The 14,634-nt window shown below is 39.1% G+C and overlaps 3 protein-coding genes across 4 annotated transcripts in view; 2 read left to right on the top strand and 1 right to left on the bottom strand.

The window, feature by feature from the left end:
- The window catches only part of LOC103358485 (glycine N-acyltransferase), a 3,589-nt gene extending 1,306 nt beyond the window's left edge, over nucleotides 1-2,283 (top strand). The window contains exons 4-5 of the mRNA XM_008283484.1: nucleotides 1,193-1,319; nucleotides 1,435-2,283. Coding sequence (XP_008281706.1) covers nucleotides 1,193-1,319; nucleotides 1,435-1,834 — 527 coding nt within the window. The 3' untranslated portion in view covers nucleotides 1,835-2,283. The remainder of the gene's footprint in view (nucleotides 1-1,192; nucleotides 1,320-1,434) is intronic.
- On the bottom strand, nucleotides 2,060-4,573 carry mgme1 (mitochondrial genome maintenance exonuclease 1). Of its 2 annotated transcripts, none has more exons than XM_008283485.1 (5): nucleotides 3,832-4,572; nucleotides 2,939-3,176; nucleotides 2,725-2,857; nucleotides 2,463-2,593; nucleotides 2,060-2,096 (listed from the first exon to the last, which is right to left on the bottom strand). In XM_008283485.1, the coding sequence occupies exons 1-5, from the start codon at nucleotides 4,334-4,336 to the stop codon at nucleotides 2,060-2,062; spliced, it is 1,044 nt and encodes a 347-aa protein (XP_008281707.1). In that variant the 5' UTR covers nucleotides 4,337-4,572. The 2 variants fall into 2 exon arrangements, with proteins under 2 accessions (XP_008281707.1, XP_008281708.1); XM_008283486.1 differs by having other exon boundaries at nucleotides 2,062-2,096; nucleotides 2,454-2,593; nucleotides 3,832-4,573.
- Nucleotides 4,574-4,862: 289 nt separating this feature from the next.
- Nucleotides 4,863-12,324, top strand: snx5 (sorting nexin 5). The gene is made up of 13 exons (XM_008283483.1): nucleotides 4,863-5,013; nucleotides 6,864-6,968; nucleotides 7,103-7,213; nucleotides 7,473-7,594; nucleotides 7,739-7,862; nucleotides 8,215-8,310; nucleotides 8,418-8,523; nucleotides 8,669-8,744; nucleotides 8,912-8,951; nucleotides 9,060-9,146; nucleotides 9,462-9,621; nucleotides 9,713-9,798; nucleotides 10,995-12,324. Exons 1-13 carry the CDS (start codon nucleotides 4,981-4,983, stop codon nucleotides 11,043-11,045), a joined length of 1,197 nt encoding a protein of 398 aa, XP_008281705.1. The 5' UTR covers nucleotides 4,863-4,980; the 3' UTR covers nucleotides 11,046-12,324.
- Nucleotides 12,325-14,634: the final 2,310 nt, after the last annotated feature.

Genomic DNA, 14,634 nt, shown 5'->3' with positions numbered 1-14,634 from the left:
AGTCAGTTGAATGCAAAAAACACAGCGAAAATGGACAAAATGGCCACTGATCGAAATTGGACGGGCCGCCATTTCCAAACCGGGCCTCATCTGCGGAGCATTTGAAGAACTTTTAGTCACCACGTCATGTAGTTTGTGCCTACCAAATTTCAGGTGTGTACGACGAACCCCCTAGGAGGAGTTTGATTTCGAAAATGGCCGTTTTTCCAACATGGCAGATTTCCTGTTGGATTTACAGAAACATGCAAATGGACTTTTTTGTGCGGCACAAGTTGTTACACGTGTGGCGAATTTTGTAGTTGTAGGTGAACGTAGCCGCGATGGGACTATGTTGAAATATTGTAGGGGGCGCAGTTGAGTCGTGTTGCATTTTACAGCTTGGAGCGGAGAGTTTTTTGTTCGTGCCGACCAGCTCTATATGCATATGAAATTGTGTAGTTCTAGGGCAAACGTGCTTCCGACAGGATTGTGTTGAAATTTTCAAGTTGGCGCTGTGGGGCCATTTTGGCAGTGACATGTTCGTGTCTCTGATAGTTTCTGATTTCCGCCAGTCCTGAAGTGCATGGCGATTTTGGTGAGTTTTCGAGCACGTTTAGGCCCTCAAAAATGCGTTCAGAGTTTGCGTACCATAATAATAATAATCACAAGGGTTTCAATAGGGTCCTTGCACTGGATTGCTCGGACCCTAACTACATCACTCAGTAACAACATAGCAATGACATTCTGTTAAATCTCATTTTGTCTCCTCTGATTTTAAGGTATACATTTGGCTTTGTTTTGAATTTTATCAACTTTCATTGTGATCAAAGTCCTCCATTGTACTGACATATCATTTAGTGATATGACACCACTTTGTCATCACACTATACCACAAAAAAAAGTTATGAGGACAAAGGTCTCCACCTTACTGTCATTATATAGCGCTGTAAAGAGAAAATTGCTCGAGGGAGAATCAACAAAAGGTCAGAGCAACTATGAATGGATTTTTTTTTGCTGTATTTTTTTTTTAGTCCTTTAAATACATCCACATTTGCACATTTATGGTTTACAAGCATGGCTGCACCTCTGATAGACAGAGCAAGTGGAACTTTAATCATGTTTTCATAAGGCATTTTCTCAATAAATCAAATACACACAGTATGAATACAAATGAAGTTTCACACAATACAGCTCTTGATTGCTTATATTCAAGGAATCAACCTTTCCCATCTGGAGATATTAAAAAAAGTGGCATCTGAGAAAAACGTGCCCTGCAAGAAGATATCAGTGTGTCACATGATGAGACTAGAGGATGTCTCCAAGCTTCCCTCTATAGACAGGTATGACCTTTCCATGTTAATCACAGCATCAGACAAGTCATCATCTTAGGTTTCATATTTATTAATAAATAAAAAGATTCTGCTCTGAAAAGCTATCTGCTCTGTTGTGCATCAGCTCCAGGATCTCACTAAGCTCCCTGGATGAATCACACATTGGTTTGGTGAATGACACGTGGAAGTTTGGCAAGTACGAGGGAGCTGTTGGGATGATCCGCAGCATGATTTCAAAGTTCCCCTCCTGCTGCGTGCTGGGTGCAGACGGACGGCCCGTGTCGTGGATCCTCACCTACGACTCGTGCGCCATGGGAATGTTGTACACTGTGCCGGAGCACCGAGGGAAAGGCTACGCCAAAGTCCTGATCAGCAGCATGGCCAAGAGACACCATGCCCTGGGCCACCCAGTGTACTGCTTCATAGAGGAGGAGAACACGGCCTCCTACAGGCTCTTTACAAACCTGGGCTTTATCGAAGATCCCTCTTACAGGGAAGCCTGGTTTGAATTTAATGAATATTAAATATTTAGTGAAAGTAAGACTTTCCAATTAACTGCTGAATATCTAAGAATAATAAGTTATGGTTTGAGTCTGAGCTCATTTCACTTGTCTTTGAAGAATAGAAAATTGGAGAGTTAAACTAGAAATGCAAGTCAGAAATGTGGTTAAAATGTTATTATCTGTAGCCCATGTACTGCACTTGAACAACTTATATTTTCAGTGAATGCAGATCTTTCCAGACACAGCTCATCTCTTTTCTGGCAGTGTACTTGAAGTACCGGCTCTGAAATGAAAAAAAAGAATCAATCTTAACATCAATTATATGCATATATAGATACATTATTTAATGCTGATTGGTAATTATCCAGACTACTCTGACTGTGTATAAATTAAATTCAATCTTCTGGGGACACATTTGGTCATTTCAAGGAACATTAGTAAATATTTGTTCAATTAACAATTTGATCTTTAAAAATTCAAGCATAAGAAGAAGTTGACATGCTCAGACTGTTACTTAATTAGTGCGTCCTCAGTTTGATTCCTCTTGACTCACTCTCACTAGTTTATGTAGGCAAATACTACAAGATTCTGAAAATTTGTGCATTTATATTTTAATAAAACATGACTTAAAATTACTGACTGTTTTTACCTATTTTCTGTAAATTCTTCAAGCCTTAGCAACCAAGTCTTCCAGTACTCCAACATCAGCTCTGAACTGAGTTGGTGAGCGTGGGCAGGTGAGCCGTCCTTGTAGGCCACAACAATGAGTCCATTTTCAACCTGCAAGGAGAAGAGATCAGTGTGTGACACATGGAGGCAGAAAAGTTAAGAAAAGAATTTGACTTTAGGCTGAGAGACGGTTAAAAGCTGAAAATTACAAGCTCATCACATCATTTGTCTCAATAGATCACCTGATATTTATAGTTGCCGTCACTGTTCAAAGCCCCGGCGTAGGCTGCCACTTGAACAGGGTTGTCATATGTGTTGCTTAGGAATGGTTTGGGTTTTTCTGAAGTCTTCCAGTCAATAACACAAAGTACACCCCTGTAGAAAAAGGTGGACTATGGTGAGAAAAATCAGGTCTCGTACGGAAAAAGTACTTTAACTTAGTCAAAAGATTTTTACCTGTAGCGAGCAACACAGTCCACAATTCCCAGGTAGTTCAGTGTGCCATGTTGTACGGTGCTTTCAATGGCTCTCACTGCACTGACATCCTCCAGTATGTGAGAGATGCTCTGCAGATATCCCTGTACGTCAGCTGGATACTCTGGTGTCTCTGAAGAACTTGTGTCCTTCCATGCTACACCTGAAGTCAGAATGTCCTCCAGAGCTGAATGGAGAAGCTTCCCTTGTCTGAATAAATCTGTTGGAGTACAACATCCCTGGGTTACTTTTTAGTTTATCTTGCCAATGGGGATATATGAGAGGATTACCCACTAAATAATGTGCAATCTCATGATAAGACAGACACATACAGAAATAAAATTGACAAAAGTAATAATAAATAAAAATGTAATGAAATTCATTACATTGCTTTTGAATTGAGGTTCAACAAAAATTTGTAAAAAAAAAATAAATAATAGTAATAATAAAAAAACACAAGTAAACACGCATGATGGGACCTGTAAACAAATATCTTGTTGAACAACCCTTTGAGCCAATCACTGCAATCAAGTGTTTTCTGTAACTCTCAATCAGACTTCTGCACCTGTTGACAGGTATTTTGGCCCACTGCTCATCAGCAAAGTGCTCTAACTTGTCCGGGACAGTTTTTTGTTTTTTTTAAATTATTCTTTTCAACCACAATTCAAAAGCAATGCTTATATCACTAAATTATAATTTTGAAAATTTTTGTTTATTATTACTTTTTTCAGTTTCTAGTTATTTAAGTGACTATTGTGAATTTTGCCTTTTCTTTAATGGAAGAGTATGAATAAATCTGAGGACGACTGTAATGTGTAATCTGATGATAAGACAGATATATCAGCAGCATTTTACATTTGTGTTAGAAATCTTACTCTGACTGTGTTGTTTGAAGCCTTCCTCTCCAAGCTCTGCGACCATCCTCCTCTTCCATCTCTCCAGGTAGAAGATCTGCTCCGAGGAAAGAGTCTGTTGAAGGATCCTGGTCACACTCGGTACGAAGGACCTGCCCTGATCTCTGTTCAACGAAATCCGTGCTGGAGGTCCCGACGACTCCGGCTCTTCTGTTTCTACAGTCTCCTCATAGTTCAAGAAGGGATGCAGGGTTTTAGGTTCCCTCTTCTCCTGCTTGGTAGGAGTTTGAGCTTTGACAACAGGTCCATAGATGTGCTCATCTTCCGCTTGGAGGGTCTCGGGGGTTTGGGAACTGACCCTGGAGGACATGACGGACTTCACCAGAGAAGAGTAGCGCTCACTGTCCACTGAACTGTACGGGCTGCTTTTTCTGGATGTTTTGAGGCAATAACAGGCAGAAAAGTGACTCACACAGAGGGAGGTGCTTTGAGGCACAGCGGACAAAACACGTTTAAGGACGAACATTCTGGCGACTTTAACGCAGCAGGCTCGGGACACTACAGTTGTGTTAGCTACCGAACAACTACTTACTTCAGAGGTTTCTACGTTTTTTGTTTTTTAAGTACATTTTAAAAAAGCCTTCGTTTTTGCGCCAGTACTTGCCCCAACATGTTCCAGTTTAACGAACACAACTGTTTCTAAACGACGCGCGTTTTTGGGTGCACAAACTTCCGTTAAGTAAAAACTACATTACCCATAAGGGGCGGTGTATCATTGAAATACATCCGTGTGGGTAGAACTCATTGTATTCACTTTCATTTACTTTTCCGCTCATTTAAGTCTCACTGCTCCGTTGCTTAACGATAATAAAGTGCAATTTTGCTGTTTAACAAGAAGTTGTCGTGAAACTTTAGCCATGTCCAACCACAGGTACAGAAATGCGTTATGACTGATTAGGTCAAAAACCAATCGTAGCTTTTGTAAAGTCGACACTATCCAGTCATATTCAGTTAAGGCGGGATTTAATCTTTCATCGTCAGGATGGGGCGAAAAAACGATTTGACAGCTTGTTAGGAGGCTAACCAGCCACCGGAGAGAAAGCTTCCTGCATACAGTTTTGTTATTTGGGTTGGCCTTTTTCTTGCCTTTCGGTCGACTTCAGCCCCACCATGACATCCATAGACGAAAGCAGCAAAGAAAAGGTGAGTTAAATGGGTGTTGGCGTGTAAACTGCACCAAAAGCCAGCCCTGGTAGTTTGCAGATAGCTAACATTAACGGTCGCTGCTCTCCGGCTAAGTTACTGAGTTGTTTTCGGTCTGCATAACGCTAGCTTCGAAGCTAAAGCTAGCTGTCGTTTTATCGATAAAGCTGACGAGAGGTGTAATTCAAATAGCGTGTCGACTGCTAAAAAGTTTTGTTTGCTACTGTGACATCTTTTTTTTTTCCTGACAGTGAACGTGTTAACAGACGCAACAGTTAACGCTAACGTCCATTGCAACAGAAAAGTCACGTAGCCGGTGTATGCCATAAATCTGTGTCTCTACGTGTTTGCTGGATTAAATTACGTTTTCAGGAACTGTGGCAAAGCGGTGGACTTGCTGTGAACTAAAACTAGTAGCATTCTGGCAGATATGGAGTCATGGAAATTTTACGGGATGTGGTTTGTGGTGCTTTTGAAGAATATTGTGTAATACAAGGAGTTTCTCATATTCATGCCATCTTAATCAGTAAGATAAAGCTACAAACTGATATTATTGTTTCAAAATTGAGCTCAAAGATGTACTAACACCTCACTAAAACAGTTCTTACTAAAAGAGAACGATCATCCTCACGAATTCAGGAGTTTTACATGGCTCCACCTTATAAACTGACAATGTTTATTTCACCAGCAAGACAGTAAATATTGAACTATGTTAATTTTTTTATGCTATAAGATAACAGATCAACAAGATTGTGGACCTAAATTTTAAGCCCAAGCAGGACCGGAGCATGTGCCTTCAGGCTATTTACCCAACAACAACAACAACAACAACTCAGGATGCTTAATTCATGGAATAAAAACTTGTAATGTTACAGTTCTTTACTCTTCTGATTTCTAAGGTCCCCTGTGCATCGTAGAGAAAGTGTTTTTTTTAATTCTTGATGATCTGTATGGTTTGAGATTAGGTTCTATGTTTCCAGTCTACTATGTTTTACCTAACTCCAGTGGTAGGGGTTGAACTAGAAAGACGCTGATGGTTTGGGGCTCTCAACATCGTAGCTGCTAACAGAACATTCCTCTGAACTGTATACCTCTGTATAATGTCAGAAAAGACTCCAGACACAGGGAATTTGGAGAGATGCTTAACAGGCTAGGATTTTGCTGTTGCTGTTACATCTGAGAAATATGGATACAGAGCAAAAGAGATTGTGTGCACAGCTGGTTCCATATTTAGGTCGGGCGCAGACAAGAGAGTCAATAAAGGAGAAAAGTAGAGCGCACACACATAGAGATAATGGTATTGACTGATTATATATTGAGTCCTGATGAAGACCTGGTGGTTTAGAAACATTACGTGTGCTCCGTCTAATACATTCTGGGACTTGTAATTCATTCATACTGAAACTGCTGTAAGCTGTGCTTGATAAGGTTCATGGTGTCTATCTACATGCAGTCCCACTCTTTTACAGTTTAAAGCCACAGTGCCATAAAGAAACACCTAAAGAGAATCAAATTGAATTTAAGGTATGGTCAAGAATGATGTTAAGACACCAGACTTGTCATAATAAATGATCACACGGATATAGCACCTTTTAACGTTAGTTCGGTTCTACAAAGTGTTTTTACAGTGTTTCCTGTTCATCAGGTCACACACACACTAATGGTGGCAAAGCTGCCACACAAGGCACTAGACTGACTTGTTGAATGCTTCTTGATAGCAGCATTAAAAAACAAGTTACCCTAAGAAATACTTGTACAAGCATTTTTACACAATAAGGGACATTTTACGTAAAATCAGGCAGGTAATTATTTTTTTCCTGGATAACCTTGTTGTATTCTTTATTCCTTAGTTGCGTTCGGTGTCTGTGGACTTAAACAACGATGCCTCTCTTCTCATTGACATTCCTGATGCACTCTGTGAAAGGGACAAAGTCAAGTTTACAGTCCATACAAAGGTAAAAAAACAATCGTTTGTAGCTCCCACACAGTCATATTCTTACACATGAAATTAATCCAAACCTTTAACATATTCTGTAATGATGTTTGCTCATATGTCAACAATGTCTTTACAAATTCACTCTTTCCCCAGACTACACTTAGCTCTTTCCAGAAGCCAGAGTTCTCTGTTCCCAGGCAGCATGAAGACTTCATCTGGCTACATGACACTCTGGTTGAGACAGAGGACTATGCTGGCCTAATAGTGAGTTGTACTTGTAGACACAACTTAGATGCTGTAATATCACAGTTTGTCTTTGGTGGTCATATAATCCATGAAAAGGAATGACGTCGACGGCACACAGGTTTTTTGTTATGTGTAAATTACAAAACAAAAACACTATCTAGCATTGTTAATCCTCATCTGAATAATATTTTTGGTAAAAGCTGTATAGTATATTACACATTTAGACAATTTAACCTGTCACAAATCTTTAATTTATTTCTTGTATTATCATTCATAGATTCCACCAGCGCCCCCAAAGCCTGACTTTGAGAGCCCCAGAGAGAAGATGCATAAACTGGGGGAGGGCGAAGCCACTATGACTAAGGAGGAATACACTAAAATGAAGCAGGAGCTGGAGGCGTGAGTGTGACATTCAAACAAAATGCCATGTATTGAGTTGTACCATTTCTTGTCATGTCCATAAACCTACATGATATATTGTTTTTCAATAAGAAATATTATCTGTGTAACATATTATTGTTGTTGTTTTTTTATACTTTTCAGTGAATACCTGGCTGTGTTCAAGAAAACTGTCCAAGTGCATGAAGTCTTCCTGCAGAGATTGTCTTCTCACCCCATTTTAAGCAAAGACAGAAACTTCCAGATTTTCTTAGAGTATGACCAGGATGTGAGTTCTTCATAATGCTGACTTCCTTTCCTGGGCTGTCAGTTGGAAAGAGAGGAAGTAGAGTTTACTGGAGACTTGTGACACATGGCTTACATCCTGCTGTGATCAGCAGTTATGCTTATCTATGTAGTCTTTGTCATTCAGTGGCTGTGGTGTTTGCTAACAGAACTTGGTTAACACTTTATATACTATATCTCAGTTGTCGTATGATAAGGGAGCATAGAGCAGTGAAACATAGTGATAAAAAATGAACTGTTGGTAGAAGCTCAAACATTTCTTCAATTCCTACTTAGTTCCCAATAATAAGCTTTTATAAATAAATCACATTCCTCTCATATTCCTGTCTATTTAGCTCAGTGTGAGAAGAAAGAACGCCAAGGAAATGTTTGGAGGATTCTTTAAGAACATGGTTAAGTCAGCGGATGAGGTCCTCATCTCAGGAATAAAGGTGGGGCTTCTGCATTATCTGCTTACAGTATATGTATGATGGCATTACAGATGCAATGTTGTGGTCACTTCTCCAGTTACCGTTTTGTGTTTTTGTGTCCTACACAGGAAGTTGATGACTTTTTCGAGCAGGAGAAGACGTTCCTGCTCGACTACTACAGCAAGATTAAAGATTCCACTGCCAAAGCCGAGAAAATGACTCGTTCACACAAAAGTATGAGAGGGTTTTTAAATTGCAATATTAAATTGCTTTTCTGAGTGGTACCATACAATATAATTAATGAAGTTGTTTTTTTGTTTGTTTATTTGTTTTTTTTAATTTGCTTAGTTTTGATTTGAGTTTATTTTTTATGTTCCAGGTATTGCGGATGACTATATTCACATCTCTGCCACTCTGAACAGTATCTCTGCTGAGGATAGTACAGGAAATAAGAAGTGAGTGGAATGCATAATTTGATCATTTTCATTCAAAGACATGACGTGAAGATTATGAGATCTCTGTTGAGGTGATAATTGCTTACTAACTGAAGTGCATCATCCCTTTATTAAAATTATATTGCAGAGATTTTCATGTTGTGGCTTGGATTTTTTTTTCTCCTCAGGAACCTGGACAAGTTGTCAGATCTGTTTGAGAAGCTACGAGTGAGTAAAACCTTATGTACCAACAAAATGAGACACCTGTAAATATTTGTCAGAATTTATACACAACTTTCTGGAATCTACTATATACCTTTATTTGTGTCTCTGCAGAAAGTGGAGGGAAGAGTAGCATCTGACCAGGAGCTGAAACTCACAGAGCTGCTAAGATACTATATGAGAGACATCCAGGCTGCTAAGGTGAGATAAAATGTGCAGTATTAATCCCCATTGTCCTTCATGAGGTAACTGGAACGGAAATTTAGAGGTAAAATATGCAGAGAAAATATCCTGCCTTGCAGGAGATGTGATACATGAGAAGGGTGTATTTCTTTGTGAAATGTAGCACGAAATGGGCATGCTCAGTGTCCTCCTTGTAGCATTGTTATAGTGACAATGTCATATTTTTGTTTTCCAAACAAATCGTTTTTGAAGGATTAGGTTGCACTGCTTCTTTAGGTTGCCTGTTTGTTCTTTTTTATACTCCTGTAAAACTATTTCAAACACGTCTGTTAGGACCTTCTGTACAGGCGAGCCCGGGCCTTAGCTGACTATGAGAACTCTAACAAGGCCTTGGACAAGGCTCGACTGAAGAGCAAGGACATTCCCCAGGCAGAGGAACATCAGCAGCACTGCCTGCAGAAATTTGACAAGCTCTCAGAGTCTGGGAAGAAAGGTTTGTGCATTCATGCGTAACATATGCAGATTTATTCTGTATTTGTCTCTTTGTTTGTGCAGTGAATAGCATTTTACAATGTTATCCTCAGAACTCACCAGCTTCAAGGGCAGACGTGTCGTGGCCTTCAGGAAGAACCTCATAGAGATGGCTGAGCTTGAGATCAAACATGCCAAGGTGAGCGGCACATTAAAGGCAACTTATCCGCAAGGGTGTGTAGCATCTTTATTTTGTGATCTAGTGTGGTGATATTTAAGGTAATAAAAAATACTATAACATTCCCATTGGCACATAGTCTTTGGTCTGTAGTCTAATAAAGATGAAGTTTAATAATCAACTACCATAGCAAACACACAGTGTGATTAATTCATCTTGTACCTACATACATCAAAGTTTACGAATGAAACATTATAAATTGGTACATACAAAGAATTCTACATGCACTGGCTGGAATTGGTATACTGCCTAAAAAAACAATGGTTTTTATCAATTTCCATCAACTTTCACCTACTTGTGTATGTAATCCTCAACAAGAAAAACGACCGTTTACTTACTGTTTAATTGCTGGTAGAGGCGACTCAGTCATCGTTTCTTTCAGAGCATCACATCAATGGAATTCAATACCACGATGAATTAGTCAGTCCCTGTCTTACTGCTAATTAACCATAATTTTACGTAATGGCTTATTGGAAATCAACAATGTCAACACTGATGTCCTCTTCCAGCTTTAACAAGATTATACTCACAATATATCTGAATTATTCCCTCTCAGACCATCGTGGGCCTTCTGCTTGATCATCTTTGATTTGCTTTTAACATTTTTATCATAAACTATAAATATTTAAAATGGTTTCAATAAAATTTCACATTGATATATCAAGTACTTTACAAAGTGTTTGATACATCAAGCTAAAACATCACATCTTTATAAATATCCATGATATATGCGATTAGAAAATACCTGAGAGTGTTGTTTTAAAGTGTGTTTTATGTGCTGTTTATGCCTTTTAGCTGTTCTGTGTATGTTTATTAGAATCTAGGTTGGTTTAACTATTGCACATAATGCTATATTTACTCATTTTGGATTCCTTACAACATCAGGCTCACAAAATGCCAATCAAAATTAGCGTTTTGGTTAATTGGAGTACACTTACTTTCATTTGAGAGGGGAATAATATACACTGACCCTTTTGAAATCAATCCATTGAAATTGAAATGGTCCAGTTAGTTCTGGGAAAAAGGTAACAGACACTGGAATGTAATATCCAGCACATATACTGTCAGCCTGAGGCACAATGATAGTTCTCTAGGCTTTAAACAGAATCCACTCTGTTATTTAGAAATAACCCAACAAGTTACTTTTGTCTCCACAGAACAATGTGACTCTATTGCAGGGATGCATTGAGCTACTCAAGAGCAACTGACGTGTTCGTGAAGTATTTCTGCTCTACAATCACCAAGTGACCAGTCATAGCAAATGGAAACTTGGTGTCCCTGGGGCCTTGCATGGACATGACTCCAAGCCCTCTCTCTGCTCTCACCTGGGTCTGATGCCACTTTAAACCCCTGCGCAAGACTAAGTATCTTGTAAGCACAATGTCTTCATGTTTACAGAGTCCCCGTCCTCTGGTCTGTGGTCCATGTTTTTCCATTATTTACAGAAGTCTAGCCCAATGGGAATGGCTCCAGAGAAAGAGGCTGCCAACATTACAGTCTTCCATATTTTTGCAACACCAATAGATGTGATTTGTCTTGATTTCTCAATTTTTTACACTATGATTATAGCACACTTCTTGCCTTTCTGATTATATTTCTGCCTCCATTCTGACTCTAACCTCTTTCTACATAAATGCTTTTACATAACTTTTCAAAAGGCTCAGAGAATGTTTTTGTTTTCATATTTCAGTAATCCCAACCATTTTTTCCCAGATTTTTGTGCTTATTCTGTTTGAACTTTTTTGCTTTTTGTAAAGGAACAGTTTCACAGAAGCAAAACGAGTGCCTGGAAAAACATCCTCGTGCTTTGCATTCCTGTGCTCTGAGATTAGTGTACATCCAAACCAACACTGTAGTAAAACAAAAAAAACACTCATGACTGACTTAGAAAACGAGATCTTCAAGTGATCAAAAAATAGCTGCATTTCACCTCAGGAATGGGACATTCTTGTTTGTTAGATATGGCTTCAGATTCCACTTTTATTAAAAAAGCACATTAGTTTTGTATATATGAATTAAACAGAAGATTTGAGCAAGATATTGGTGTGGGGGAATCATCCAGAGCATACTAGTATAGCAATATTCACTGCTACACGCTGTTACATCTGTTATGCAGCTTTTTCACCTCACACAACTCTGCCCATTCATTCTTTCATTTTCAGTATGTAATTATGGTTGTGTCTTCATTTTAGCCATTTATTATTTTATACATCAGACCTGATTTATGTACCAGATCCTCTAAACAGATTATTTCAAACAAATATTTAAAAAAAAAAAAAAGATGCACTAAGAAGATGAAAAATACTTTACAATCACGACCAGGCTCAGTGGAGTGTTATAATGCATTATAGTTTTTTAAGAAATTGAATGTATTTCTAATGGATTCCAACTGCGTGAAATCCTTTACATGATGCTTTTTCTTACAGACCATTAGCATTTTATAAATTTGTAATAATGGCATTGAATAAATCCTACTTTCCCAAGTTTGATCTGTGCAATTTATTTTATTTTATTTTTGTTTTTTGCCTGTATTTGTTAGAGATAGACAGGAAAGGGGGGAGAAGAATGGGGAGAGACCTGCGGCAAAGAGTCGTGAGCAGGAGTCGAACCCACGACTGCTGCATCAGGGAATTATAGCCCCTGTTCATGGGTCGCCCACTTAATTAGGTGAGCTACAGGGGCGCCCTGATCTGTGCAATTCTGTATTTGTTTTGGAACTTATCGGCTCCTTTTATGTCACACCTGGAATCCGCCAAAGTTAGTGATTAGCTTTTATAAGTTTTCTCTTGTGGGGAAGAAAAAAAATCCTAATAATTTAAAGACCCACCTACCATACCACTAGGTGGCAATGTCCAACTTACCAGTGTGTCCTGTTTCCACTAAGTTTTAAGTATGTGAGTCCTTGAATTTAAACACAGCTGTGTGCATGCTTGTGTTAAATCCATTGACCGCTGTGAATCCTGGAATGGGACAGTGTGGTGTATTAGGTAAGCTTTGAGGAAATGCCAGGGGGCTCATGGGAATTACCACCACCAAAATGCACACTGCATGTCCTACTTTATGAGCAGGACTAAGCAGTAAAAGTTAAACAAATAACCTGCGGTGAAAGACTACAGCCCAGGTGGAAGTAAAGATTTTTTTATCCACCGGGTCAAACACTTTCTGTTAGTGTGCATTGTAGTCAGCATATAGTATAGTATGTATATAAAGCCAGCAGTTTAAAAAAAAAAAAAAAAGTAGCATAGCCTAGCATAGATTTGTAAATACTTTTCACAATCCTTATCCTACAAATAAGCTCTCTGAAAGTCATGTTAACGGTGCTTAATAACTCTTTTCCCAGCTCTGTAGTAATTCCACAGACACAGTGATGAAAGGTTATGCCTGAATGTGACGTGGAGAAGCAAAGCTGAAACAATCACATGCACTGACAGAATTTACTGTACCTGTCCACAATGGATTTGTCAATATTGACAATCCATGTCATGCCTATCACAGTGACCTGTAGGATCTGGTCCATCTGCTGATTGGATGAAACCACAGACTGTAGCCAATGAGACTAAAACAAATTATCAGTACAAACAAATTAGTTTGCCAGTTGTGGGCAGAGCAAACATTATTTCCAAGCACAAGCATTAAAGAAGTACTGCTGTGATGGATCCAAAGAGCAAGGCCTCTCTTTGGAACAGGGCGAGGAATACACTTACAACCAGAAGTTTGCACATGCTGTATAAAGAGACACATAGCCTTATTTTCTCACTATCTAACATTAAATCAGACTAAACTTTTGTTTTTGGTCAGTTAGGATTCCCTAAATGATTTTTATTTGCTAAATGCCAGAATAATGAGAGACAGAATTTTGTATTACTTTCTTCGAGGTCACAAGTTTCCATACATGTCCTTAGTATTTGGGAGCATTGCCTTTAAACTATATGACTTGGGTCAAATGTTTTGGGTTTCCTTCCACAAGCTTCTCACAATAGTTTCCAGGTATTCTGGCCCATTCCTCCTGACAGAACTGGTGTAACTGAGTCAGGTTTGTTGGCAATCTTGCTTGCACACACCTGTTCAGCTCTGCCCACAAATTTTCTATAGGATTGAGATCAGGGCTTTGTGATGGTCACTCCAAATCATTGACTTTGTTGTCCTGAAGTCACTTTGTAACTAATTTGGTGGTATGCTTAGGGTCATTGTCCATTTGGAGGACTCATTTAAAGCTTTAACTTCCTGGCTGATGTCTTGAGATGTTGCTTCAATATTTCCACATAATGTTCTTTCCTCATCATGTCCTCTATTTTGTGAAGTGCACCAGTCCCTCCTGCAGCAAAACACCCCCACCACATGATGCTGCCACCCCCGTACTTCACAGTTGGGATGGTGTTCTCAGGCTTGCAAGCTTCCCCCTTTTTCCTCCAAATGTAACGATGGTCATTATGGCCAAACAGTTCAGTTTTAGTTTCTTCAGACCACAGGACATGTCTCCAGAAATGAAGCTCTTTGTCTCTGTGTACATTTGCAAACTGTAATCTGGCTTTTTTATGTTGCTTTTGGGGTAATGTCTTCTTCATCTCTGAGTAGCCTTTCAGCCCATGTCGGTACAGGACTCGTTTCACTGTGGATAATGACACTCTTACCAGCTTCAGCAGCATCTTCACAAGGTCTTTTACTTTTGTTTTGAGGTTGATGGGCACATTTCACACCAAAACACTTCATCTCTGGGACACAGAACCCATCTCCTTCCTTAGCTGTATGATGGATGGACATTCCCATAGTGTTTATATTTGCATATAATTGTTTGAA

This window comes from Stegastes partitus, unplaced genomic scaffold (genome assembly GCF_000690725.1).
Source record: "Stegastes partitus isolate 25-593 unplaced genomic scaffold, Stegastes_partitus-1.0.2 Scaffold314, whole genome shotgun sequence".
NCBI classification, from domain to species: Eukaryota; Metazoa; Chordata; class Actinopteri; family Pomacentridae; genus Stegastes; species Stegastes partitus.
This window is presented reverse-complemented; position numbering and strand designations above follow the sequence as displayed.